This window comes from Pseudopipra pipra, chromosome 1, assembly GCF_036250125.1.
Source record: "Pseudopipra pipra isolate bDixPip1 chromosome 1, bDixPip1.hap1, whole genome shotgun sequence".
In the NCBI taxonomy this organism is placed as follows: Eukaryota; Metazoa; Chordata; class Aves; order Passeriformes; family Pipridae; genus Pseudopipra; species Pseudopipra pipra.
Window position 1 is genome coordinate 46,343,716 of NC_087549.1, and position 12,266 is coordinate 46,355,981.

Consider the following 12,266-nt stretch of genomic DNA (forward strand, 5'->3'; position numbering starts at 1 on the left):
CTCAGCCTCCTCCCCATCCATGCCAACCCCTCCCGCCCCTTCCCCGCCGCCGCCACTGGGAGCGCGGCCCCTTTAAGAGCCCGGCTTTGCCTCCCGGTAGCTGAAGGTCATTAAAACACAAAAGCGCTCCAGCGCTGCGGTCCAATATAGCGCATGCGCCCTGCCCGAGGACTGGCAGGGAGACGGCAATATGGCGAGAATGCCTGGCAGCGGCGGCGGCGGCGGAGAGTGGAGCGGCGGCGGCGGAGGGGGCGGCGGGCGCGGCGGAGGCGGCGGGAACAATGCGGGGGACCGGCCGTCCGGCCGCGGCGTCGCCCCCCGCCCGCACCGCTACTGCAGCGCCGGCGAGGAGGAGGAGGGCGAGGAGGAGGATGAGATCCAGGAGGTGCAGATAACGGGGGACGAGGAGGAGGAGGACGGAGCCGATGGGGGGCTGCTGCTGGACGAGGAGGAGGAGGAAGAGGAGATGGGTCTGGAGTGGGACGGCGAGGAGGAGACGGAGCCGCTGCCGCCCGCCCCGGGCCGTACGCCGGGCGGCGGCAGCAGCGGCGTCGGGGCTGCCCCGGGGGGCGCCGCGGCGGCTGCCCCGGGGGGCGGCGGCGGCGGTGGCCCCGGGGGGGCGGCGGAGGACGCGGAGCTGGAGGCGGCTCTACTGCTGCAGCGGCCGGAGCGGGCGCGGCTGAGCGAGAACACGCGGCTGGCCACCCGCTACGCCGTGCGCATCTTCCGCGAGTACCTGAGCGAGAAGGCGCAGAGCCCCGACTTCGAGACGATGGACAAGGGGGCGCTCTGCCGGGTCCTGCGCTCCTTCTACGCCGAGGCGCGCTCCAAGAGCGGGCAGCTCTACTCCAAGTCCTCCCTCATCAGCATCCGCAGCTCCCTCAACCGCTACCTCAATGAGCCGCCCTACTGCCGCACCCTCGACCTCACCAAGGACCCCGAGCTCCGCGCCGCCAACCTCACCCTGGCTGCTGTCATCCGCAAGCTGGAGGAGCAGGGCGCCGGGCCGGTGGTGCAGAAGCAGGCCATCACCCGCGCCGACCTCCGCAAGCTCTACACGTGCAGCGTCTTCAGCACCCAGAGCCCCTTCGGGCTCCTCAACAAGGTCTGGTTTGAGACCTGCATGTACTTCTGCACCCGGGGCCGGGAGAACCAGCGGGAGCTGGAGGAGGACTCCTTTGGGCTGGCTGTGGATGAGGACGGACGCAAGTTCGTCTACTTCAAGGCGCTGGGGCCCTACCACAAGTCACGCTCATCCTCATGGAGCAAGAAGCGGGCAGAGAGCAGCGATGAGGAGAACCTGCCCCGCATGTATGAGACTGGCACAGAGTTCTGCCCCTATGCCAGCTTTGTCAAGTACCTCTCCAAACGCAACCCCCTCTGCAAGGCCTTCTTCCAGCGCCCACGGGACCACTGCAGTGAGGGTGACATAACCTGGTACGAGAACAAGGCCATTGGGAAGAACCTCCTGGGTACCCGCATGCAGATGCTCTCCAAGGCGGCCAAGCTTTCCAAGACCTACACCAACCACTGCATTGGTGCCGTCTCCATTGCCACTCTCAACAGTATTGCTGGCATTGGCACCAAGCTGGGAGGACTGCAGCCACCCCACCACCACCCCTCTCCCCATCACCACCACCTCCTCCACCCCGCTGGCGGGGGCTGCTACACCCCTTCTGCCCTCAATGGTGGACCACGGCCCCGGCCGCCCACTGCCAACCCTTATGTGCTGCCCAAAGATGGTGATGCTGCGCCAGTGAAAGCAGAAGCGGCCGCGGTGGCCCCGGCCAAGCGGGCGCTCTACGAGGCGGTGTTCCCAGCGGGGGCTGCGGCCGGCGGTGACGCATGCGGGCCCTCTGCCTCCCCCAAAAGACTCTGCCGCCGCCCCGCTGAGCCCCTGGACGCCACTGCGCCCGCCGTGGTGGTGGTCTCAGTGAAACATGACCCCTTGCCTCACCTCCTCCCCGAAGCAAATGGGCACAGAAGCACCACCTCACCCACAGTAGTTTCACCTGCTATTGTTTCCCCCACACAGGTAATCGGAAAAAGAAAAAAGAAAGGAGAAAAAAAAAAGTGGCAACCCTTCACCCTGTCCCACGTAGTCTGCACTGTCCCCCTCCTTTCTTCCCCAAGGCTGGGCACCGATGCACACTGCCAGCCTGGGGTGGCTCCTGGAGCCACACTCACTCGTCAGGCACCCAAAGAGCCCAGATGCGAGTTATCCACCTTGTTTGCCCCTCAATTCCCTCATCCCCCGCCACTGGTCTGGTGGCCACTCACTGCGTGCCTGGGAGTCGGGCTTGAGTGGTGCCTGGGTGCTGTCATGCTCTCCCTCGGCGGCAGCACCGACGGCTCAGCCCTGCGGGCTCCCCATTTCCCTCCTTTTTCTTTCTTTCCCCCCCTTTTTTATTTCTCTTTTTGCGGGAGATGTGAGTTCTGAAAGTCGGGCCAGAATAGTAGATAGGGGCATCAGGTATCATTAGTGTGTGTGGTGTTCTTGATGTGCTAATGAACTATTTGAATAACCTCAAATGCAGGAAACAGCCGGGAGAATACTCAATTACACACTAGTAATGAGGGTGTAATTTTAAACTTCAGAAGTTAACAAGAGGGTTAATATGGCAATTGCATTCGTCTTGTATTTGTTTATTTAAAATAGCTCTGTTTCCTGGCAGTGATCCTCTTCCTTTTTTTTTTTCTTTTTTTTTTTTTTAAAGGCAAATTGGCTTTAGTTGCATTAGTTACCATAGTGGCAAAATATACAGTAAGAGCACAATTAAACAGGTTTAGGTGCAGCTTGACTGTGGAACGCACCCAAATTCAATAGGTGTGTTTCATTGAGGTAAAACGGTGTTGTCCAAAACGCTGTAGAGCTGTGCCTTAATGCGTGCCTTGCGGACCCCCCTCTGCTGTGTGCCAGCACGTGCTCGTGCCTGCCCCCCCATCTCCCCCAAAAGTACTTTCCTCTTGGGTGTTTGAGCGCTGGAGCTAAATTACTTCAATTAAAGATTCACTGCACCTCTGCAATTGGCTTGAAGTTTGGAGGTCGTTCTAACTAAATCTATAAAGCGTATGCGGTTACGTTGTGCCCCATAAAATACCGTGTTTCAGGCAAGAACTTTACTGCTGGCTGCCTTACATGATTACAAAACCTCTCTGACATTCTTGTGTCAAGTAATAACAGGGATCCCAGCCGTCAGCCGGAGAGCGTGGCGCTGGGCAAGCACAGGTATATGACATGCCTGAGCTGTTTCCCAAGTGGAAATACCAGTTCTGGACAGACTGACCCTTTCAAAGAGTTTGCCAGCTAATCAACCAGCCTGAAGGCTAATCGGCGTGGGGGGAGGGAGGGGAGAGCAGGGCTTCCAGCGAATGCCTGCATAAGCGTCTGTGTTCTTTAAAATACCTGTGACCTCTCCTTTCTGGCAGGGAGGCTTTTTTTGGACCACTTCAGTGGAGTACTGTAGCTTGATCTCCTGCTGTGTGTATCTGGTGTCTGTGGATGGCTTAGAGGCTTGATAATGTGAAGATAATGTTTTTGTTCTAGCTCATTATTTCAGGTAAAAGCTAATGCTCTCTGCTGTATTTAACCCTAGACTCCTCTTTCCCTTGCTTTTAATGACCTTGAAAGTAATTTTGAAACTTAAGGCATAGTTTAGCTCTTTAGGAGCGGCAGCGCATGTGCGTATGGGAAGGGGAAGAGGGAACTGGACAGAGCAGTTCTGATGCAGTCCGTGGTTACTGAGCATGCATGTCTTTAACCTGTTAAATGAGGTGTCTTGGTGCTTTCAGCCATCAGACTGGCGAACTCAGTCTCCACCCTGGTCCACAAATCTCTTCACACTTGCAATAAAACTTAGGCGAGGAGAAATCCAGCTGCTGTACTGTGTGTTGCAAAGGTGTGCTTCCTTCGTGAAGCATTTGGAGCTGTAATTCTCATTAGCGGCAGGCTATGGGGAGAAAGGGAGAAATAACTAAAATAGACTGCACAGGCATCTGCTGTTTTCTTAAGTGTATCAAGAAAGAAAATGAGCAATCGGCAAGGATACTACACAGTGTGGGGTTTTTTCAGTAATTACATAGAAACGTTCACCTCCCTTCACAATTGCATGAGCTAAACAAGATGTCCAGTCATTTTGGTAGCTGAATCTTGCCTTTGCTACAAAACTCATTAATTTAAATCTTCAGGAGAAAGAAAAGCGTTTCTTTTTATTTTTTTTTTATTTTTAATCACCAATTCTTCTTGTGTCAATTTTAACTTATGCACTTCTGGGATGTGACAAAATGAAAAAATACTGGCTGTGGAATGGATTTCCTTGGGAGAATGTTAATGCTAAACTTTTTCTCTCTAGCTACCTTTTATAGTAGTTACACTAATCGAGGTCCAGGGCATTTCCTGGGGGAATTAATGAGTGGTTGGGGTTAATGGCCCAAGGCATTGCCTCAAGCCATTGACTCTCCAAACTGGTCATTAATCCCCAGGAAATTCCCTGGCCTTCATCATTATTGCTTAATTATAAACACAGAGTTTCCAGGCCTTTTTACTGAATACATCTCATCAAGTGCTATGACACTAAATTCCATTGTTAACAAATATTACTGATTCCTTAAAAACATGAAGGTCATAAGCTTGTGGTTTATTGGTTGTCTTTCTAATTAGTCTTACAGGGAACAGATTCTGCTGCACTCATGGACTTGTGCAATACTCCAGTGAAAAAGTGATGGTGTGATATGTGGGTTTCTTAGCATCTTTATACTGCATGCTTATTTTTTGCATTTTTTCAATAGCACTGATAGCAGTAAGCAAGGTATGGAAAAGGTTAAACAAAAGCACTCAATGGGATGTCCTCACTTTGCACTAGCTGTTAATTTTATGTTTTTCTCTTGTAGTTGCTCCCATCTTTTGCTTTAGCCCCAAAATGTCTTTTCAACACTGGGTTTGTAGAAGCCTCTTCCAGAGCTCGAGAAAAGTACATTAAATGTTCATCTTAATGCAACTACTGCTTTAGGTTGCAGCTTTGAGAGTAGCATTTATAGTGTATTTTAAGCATGCAGCACTGTGCCGTCGTGGCACAACTTTCTTTTCAGTCTTTATTTGCTCTAAGTGTAGCAATTTTCCTGCCACTGACAGCAGTACTTCAGTTCAAGTTGATGACAGAGGGATGTAATTTGGCTGTTGTTCATCTCTCATGTTGCTGAAAGATGAACAATAGCTAAAGCTTTAACTTTTGATGCTACAATATGGTGGTAGCTTTGGGGGTTTATAGATCTGGTACATGCTGAACTTACTACAGTCGTAATACCCAAAAATAGGTCAAGGAAAATAGTTTGGCCTCTGCCATGAGGGAGGAGAGTTGCCTGTCACTTTCAAATGCTTTGGTTATGTTGGTTCTCTAACTTGTTTGGTTTTCTCTGGGCTGCCTGTGAAGAGTTTGTCAGTTATTAAGATATCTACCAAACACTGGGTTATTAAAACCTGAGCCATGTGGGTTTCTCTTGGCTGCTTTGGCAAATCCTTAAATGCTTTTTTTCCTCCTTCTTTAAATTCAGAGCTGCCCTTTTTGCTTTCCTTTGATCTGGCACATGTCTTTTTGTTGCCTTACACTCTCTTTGAAGGGCTTACTTTGACCCGAACCAGAACCCTAGTTCTGACTTCTTTGCAAAAGGCAGAACAGTAGCACCTGATGAATATGAGTAGGCAGCAGGCACAACTGGGAACAAATCAAAAGTAGCTGGTAAGTCTAGCTCTTTTTAGTCTTGGTTTTTGGATGTGGATAAGAATCCTTCTGCTTGATCTTTGAGCTGGGAACAATCTGTACTTCTGTTAAATGGCCACAAAAAAGACGTTCTGTACAAATATCTCTAACCAGAATCATCACTAGGTGCTTTCCCGGTATACTGGGCAGGAGAACTCATCAGACATCTTCAGGGAAGGATGCTTAGGATGGTGGTGTTAGGATGCTAGGCTTTATTTCTACAAGGGTAATACATGGAGCAGTATCCCTATCTTAAGGGCTTAAAGTACAGTAGCTGTTAAGACTTATGACTGCTAAATACCTTGTAAGTTCTTGTAGCAGTACTGCTGTTGATCAGGTTTCAGAGGTTAGTGCTAGCTGCCCTACTGCCTACTTAGTGCCCTTCTCTTTGATTAATGGATTATCCCAGGTTGCAAGAAAATCCGGGATTTTCTTGATGTCTTTTTTTTAAGAGAAGTACTGAGCTTAAAATCCTAAAAACATGGGGGTTAAGGGACCTTTAACCTATATTTTAAGAAACTGTAACTGCTGTGAAGGGTACTGTTTGTTACTTTGGTACTTGTGGGTTTTAAGTAAGGAGATTTGCATCTGCTGCTAAGTTAGAGATGTGGAAAGTGATTAACTGTAGAAGGGACCTGTTATAGTCAATAGTCATCAAAATTGTTCTGAAATCCTTGGGAGGCAGGGGGGTGGGGTAGCAGTGGTGTCAAGTATGGTCCCCAAAGATAGCTTTCTTGTCAATCTCCATAGTGAAACATATGAATTATGAATCATGGCTATTGCTCTATTTGGTGGAAGTCAGTGCTGTTTGTAACTGAGTGCTGCTAAAGATTGTTGAAGAGAGATAGGGTTTTTCTTTTTAAGAATATATTCTTTTTAAGGATATCCCAGGCTGTGTTCCTCATAACAAACATGAGACTTGGAAGGCATGTGAATCTTTCCAAAGATGGGTACAAGAAAAGCAGAATAGAGGTAAGCTTAATGATATCATATACAGCTTTGGAGGCAGTACCTACACTGAAAGGAGTGAAGGGAACTGTTTTTTCTTTCCTAGGCTGAAGTTGGTCCATTTTGAATCAGCTGTTGGAGAGGGAGTTGATTTAAGGTGACTTAGGAGAGTATTTCAGAGAAGATCCAAGAATGGTGTTTTGATACACACTCTTAGAATTGTGGCTGTGGAGTTTAAAAGTCCACTACTGTCTTTGTAGGTCCTCTTGGTTGCATTGACATGATATGTTGGAGGTAATAAATTGTGTAACTATTTCAGATGGTGATTTCTTCTACTATCACTTTAATTTTCAAAATATTTTTACTTTTTAGAACTTAGACTGCTTTTATTTAGTTGCATCATGTGAACTAGTTGGAGAACTTGATGGTCCTGCCTTCAGGGAAGGTAAAAATGGAAGAGGTGATCAGCTTTGTGTAGCTCAAATAAAGATGATCTTTTTAGTACAATTAAGAGCAAAACCAGCATCATGGAAGTGTTGCTATATTTTGACACTCTTTTACATTCTACAGAATGTGAAATGACTATATTACTACCCTGTGCGCATGAAAGATAAAATGCACAAGCTTAAAGGCAGCAGAGAGGTTGTTTTGTTGTTGGTTTTTTTTTTTTAATAAGAAGTCTTCTCTGATTATTCTGTAAGAGATCTCCCATTGCCCACTGCTCTGCTTCTAGAGAGCAAGAGATCAGAAACTGTTCAGTCTAATTGGTGAGTCTGTATGACACAGAGCTGCCTTATTTCATGTATGGTGTAGAAATAAATGAGTGCTTAAACCCTTTGAAACACACCAGTACTGCAAAAGCCATAGGCTGTAATTAAATTGAGTGTGGGGTTGTATTGTCTTGTGCCTTTGGCTATAAACTTGATAACAGACCATGGTACCCCCACTATTGTGTTGGAAGCTGGAACCTAATTAGAGATGTTGTAGATTTTCAGTCACTTTCGAAGTCCTTCTGTTCATCTTTTCCCCTGTGTCCTTTCTTTTTTATTATTTTGCTTTTCTGTTTCTGAAGCAATAAATGCACCCTTCTTTTCAGAAGGAAATTGTTAAGGGCATGTAGCCAAATATGTATGTGCAAGATAATTTTTTATCATATTTTGGATTCAAGGGACAAGTGTTGGTAACTGCATTTTATCTGATGTAGAGGAGATTTATTAGTGTTGTGATAGTAAAAATATATAATCATGTTTCCAGGGAGTGCTTTCTAAGTCTCTTCTAGGCTTTTGAAGGGGGTAATAAGGAAGGGATTGGAATTTCTCATAATACCTTGATCTAAAAGTAACATTGGAAGACATACGATTGAATTCTCTTCTGGTTGTTTTTTGGGGATTATCAACAAGGAAAAGTGGCTCTTCTGGGCTTTTAGACATTCATATGCCTTTGCACTGAGCCAGTTTTAGTTGGTTGATCTGGAAACCTTCAGACTTACTAAGGACTTAATCCCCTATAAAGACAAGTGCCTTTGTCTTGTAAATGCAGTTTCTAGTATTGGAAGTATTCAAAGTTGTAGTGCACAGATGCAATATATACATTTCTAATAGATTCTTAGTTAATTGATATGTGACCAGCTGTATGCATCTGTGTACTTCTGTAGCTAGGACAGATCATTTTAATAGAATGGAATTGGAGTGAAATTTTAAAACTCTAATCACTTCACCCATGTATGAAGACATTTTCTTTTTTCACTGTATGTTTGGGACACATCTGCTCTGTATAGCACACTCCTGAACTGGTACCTTCTTGGTACTTCTGATTTGTTTCAAATCCTAGCCTGAGTGTTCTGAGGTGTTTCTGGTACTTAAAATGGGTCATGTAGTCTGGATAATGAATTACTGTGTCGCTTTTGGCAAGAGGTAATCAGTTCTCTTCGAACAGTGGTACCGGCTGTATGAAACTGATCCTTCCCCAAGGGGTAGGAGATGGGGCTTGAGTGTAGCTTTTTTGGTAGTGGGGGTAGCTCACAGTGGGAGGGAGGTTGGTTGGTAGGTGCTGTTCAGGTATCACAGGCTAGAGTACTTTTCTGTGCAAAGGGAGGAGGGCAGAAATCTCTTTACGGGAGGCGAGGTGTGAAGCTGAATTTTGGCTTTCTTTCTGTTTTCACATCCCAGTCGTCTTATGGAAGTGCTGGGGTGATTTCTGAGCTGAACTTACTTCTAGCACAGCACTTCATTTCCCACTCTCCTCCTTAAAGTGCCCAGGGACCAGATCTGATGATGCTATCATTTGTTTTAGTTTGTTTTTTGATATGGGGAGTGGGGGAAGGAAGAGGATGGGTAGCTGAAACTCTTATGCTTGGTAGCTCTAATGGAGCCACAGCTCTCAGGCTTCTTTGCAAGTTGGCACCTGTGTATGCTGTTACTACTTCTGTGTCAGTCTGTCAGAAATGTAATGCATAAGTGAATGATTCCTCTAAAACACTGCTTTTTTTTTTTTTTTTTTTTTTTTTTTTTTTTGTGATGTGTGTCCATTTACGTATATTTAAAATTAAACATTTCTGGAAAAATTTCAAGACTGATTTCTCAACACCCTTCAGCTTAATCCTGAGCTTTTACTCACCACAGCGATATATATATAGCTGCTTATTTTGCCGTGTTGTTTTTTCTCTGTGTGTTTCTAGTAGGCTTCAAAAGTGGCAGAGGGAGATTGGCCTGCAGTAAGGGCAGCATACTGTGTCTGATGCTTTGACTTTGAGTTATTAAGGCCCAGTATAATCATACGGAGCTCTTACACTGATCCAGGGTGACCAGATGGGAAGCTTGCCCTCGCCTTGCTGGTGTGAGCTCTTGTTTCATGGATGAGGTGTCTGCAGTGCACCTGAAGGAACAGCACCGAAACTCTTGGGCTCAATAGGAAAGCATCAGTGGTTAATTACCAAGCATCCTCTGGCTTATGGCTCCCCTGGAGAAGCAGCAGCGGAAGCATGTGGTGAGCACAGGTGTGTGGGTTTAGCACAAAAGAGAAGGGGAAATCAGCTCACATTGCCCTCCTCACCTTATTGCTACTTGGAGTGGGTTGAGACTATTTTCTTCTTGTTCCTGAAATGGGGGAAAGAGGAGAAGCATGGAAAGTGAAGTGGACTTAAATAGCTTCCTTCCTTCCTTCCTCCCTTCTTACAAGGGCTGGCTGTTACCTGTGACACGCTTGATAAATTCCTTCCCTTGTATTGAAATCGCCTGGTTCTGAAGTATGTGAGTCATCTGAAGTGCTGTAATTAACCCACCTAGTTTTGATGCCAAATTAGGAGGACGTAACTGAGAGCTGGGTCGACAAGTTGGAAAGTGTAAATGGGAGCACAGATGTCCTAACAGAATCCTGTGTCTGTAGTACGAATGGTGTGTGAAATACAGATAAAGAGGAAACATGCTTAAATTGGTTGCCTTTTTGAGCATTTCCCAGTGTTTCTAATAATTTTATAACTGGCAGCATTGGCTAGTCATAAAGGATGCTTGTGACTCCTCATCTCAGCTCTTCCTCCTCATCTCAGCTATGACAGCAGTACTGGCTGATCAGGAAGTGATGGTTTTTTTAAGCCTTTATCAAATTGATCGGTATTAGTTTCCATCTTGGGTTTAGAAAACATGCTGTGTCTTTCTTATCATAATACACTAGTTTCTGGAAACTCTCCCTAGACTATTGCAAAACCAGGTTCACATTTCTGCTCAATTCTTTAAAATGCTTTTTAGGGGATTGGGGGAAAGTAAGAAGATGCTCTAAGCTTGTGGAGTTTGGCTAATCAGCAGTTCAGAAATAACTGTTCAGCTTTTCAGTCTGTTTTACACTTTGTCGTGCCTCTTAATTCAGTAACCCTTAAGTAGGTATCTTGCTGATTATCCCTTTGAAAATACAGTTTCTCTGAAAAAACCCACCACTTCCTCTGAAATCACACACTGATCAGTGACTGGCAAACTTGAGAGTGGAAAAGGAACTGTTCTTTGAGGCAAAATGGATAATGCAAAGCTATGTTGTCCGTGAAACCAGGTGAGGAAAACTAGGTTCTCTAGAACTGACTGATGTTAGTAGGAATACGATTTTTTTTTTCCCCCAGCACAAACACTTTAAAAAGTGATATTCCTTAGCAGGGATGGCAATGCAAAATCCCTCAGCCTTTGAATCTGGCTCTTTTGCACAAGTATCATTTGAAAATAAAATAGGCAGAGCGGGACTAACGTGGTTTGTGTCAGACTCAAACTGCTGCAAAATCAGTTTTCTGAAGCTGCTGCCAATCCATAGCAGTATGTGTAACACAGTTACAGTTTGATTTTTGAAAAGCAGAAACAACTTTAATGTTCTTTCAGAACTTTGTAGTTTTTCCTTCTTTTTGGGGCATTTGACACACTTCCAAAGCAACCCTATTACTGGTTTTATCTCTTTGCAAGTTACCTTTTTTGGGGGACTTTTAGTGTGTTATTTTTGACATGCACCCGCATTTGTCAGTTGGTTTCAAGTAAAATACTGAGTCTTTTTGTTATCTTTTATGTAGGACTTGAATGGAAATGTTTCCACTGAAAGTATTTTTAGATACAAGCTGTTCCCTTCAGTTTTAGGCATTGAAAAGTATCAAAAATAAGGAATTAAAAAAAAAAACAACAATGGAAAACCAAGTTTATTGTAACTAGAAACTACAAATGTGTCAAAATGGGTATTGCATGTAAAATGTATGGTGACTGAATATAGTATTAGTTGAGTTGCTAATATGTTGTACTGGTATATGGAAGCAGCACTAGACTACTCTGTAACTGGTAAAATTATCCCCATGGTACAGAGGAGGATAATTCAACCCTTCAAAATTTACTCTTGTAATTCATTAAGAAAAGATTCCTTAAGCCTGTGCTAAAGTAGAAATTTAACCAGTCAGTTTTTCTCAATATGGTATATTAGCTTGCAAAGTGCTAATGAACATATTTGGGATCATGAATATAGTAGTACGTTAGATTTGCAGTACAGGGTAATGATAGTGTACTAACTGTTGCTGTCATGTAAAACATGCAGCAGATACTTTCAGAAGTTCATGTATGTTGGTTTGATTCTTGAGAGGTACCAAAGCATCAGGTCAAATCTGTATCTTTCCAGGAAAAAATATAATAGCTGATAAATATTTTTTTTCTGTTTTGATTTCACAAGGCCCATGTCCAAATTTTTGCTAAAACAGCAAAACACACTTCTCCTCCTTCTGTGTTTGGCAGCTTAGCTGACTACTGTAACTTATTAAGGCATTTCTATTTCTGTAAAGTGCTACACTGCTTCCACTGGACACTTTTTTTGCTACAAGTTTATGATCTTACCAAAGTTAGTTGCTGTAAAATGCTCTGGTATGGTGGTGTTCTGGCATTGTTCTGTAAAGGTTTTCCAGCAACAGAGCTGGAGCAGCTACCCTACTACCCTAACCCTCACAGCAGCAGCCTGGCACGGTGAGTCCTCTGGGGCCCCATCTCTCCTGTAGGGAGTTGGTTCAGGCTCCAACCAAAGGAACGCTGCCACTTGAGCAGTGACCACACAGCCCTG

At 45.3% G+C, this 12,266-nt stretch overlaps 1 protein-coding gene across 6 annotated transcripts in view; it reads left to right on the forward strand.

Moving 5' to 3' along the window:
* The window catches only part of KCTD1 (potassium channel tetramerization domain containing 1), a 101,250-nt gene that overhangs the window by 32,665 nt on the left and 56,319 nt on the right, over positions 1-12,266 (forward strand). The window contains exon 1 of one of the 6 annotated variants that reach the window (XM_064654660.1): positions 39-2,035. The exons of the other annotated variants lie outside the window; for them this stretch is intronic. Coding sequence (XP_064510730.1) covers positions 191-2,035 — 1,845 coding nt within the window. The 5' untranslated portion in view covers positions 39-190. Of the gene's footprint in view, positions 1-38; positions 2,036-12,266 lie in introns of those variants that run through there. 6 annotated transcript variants of the gene reach the window in all.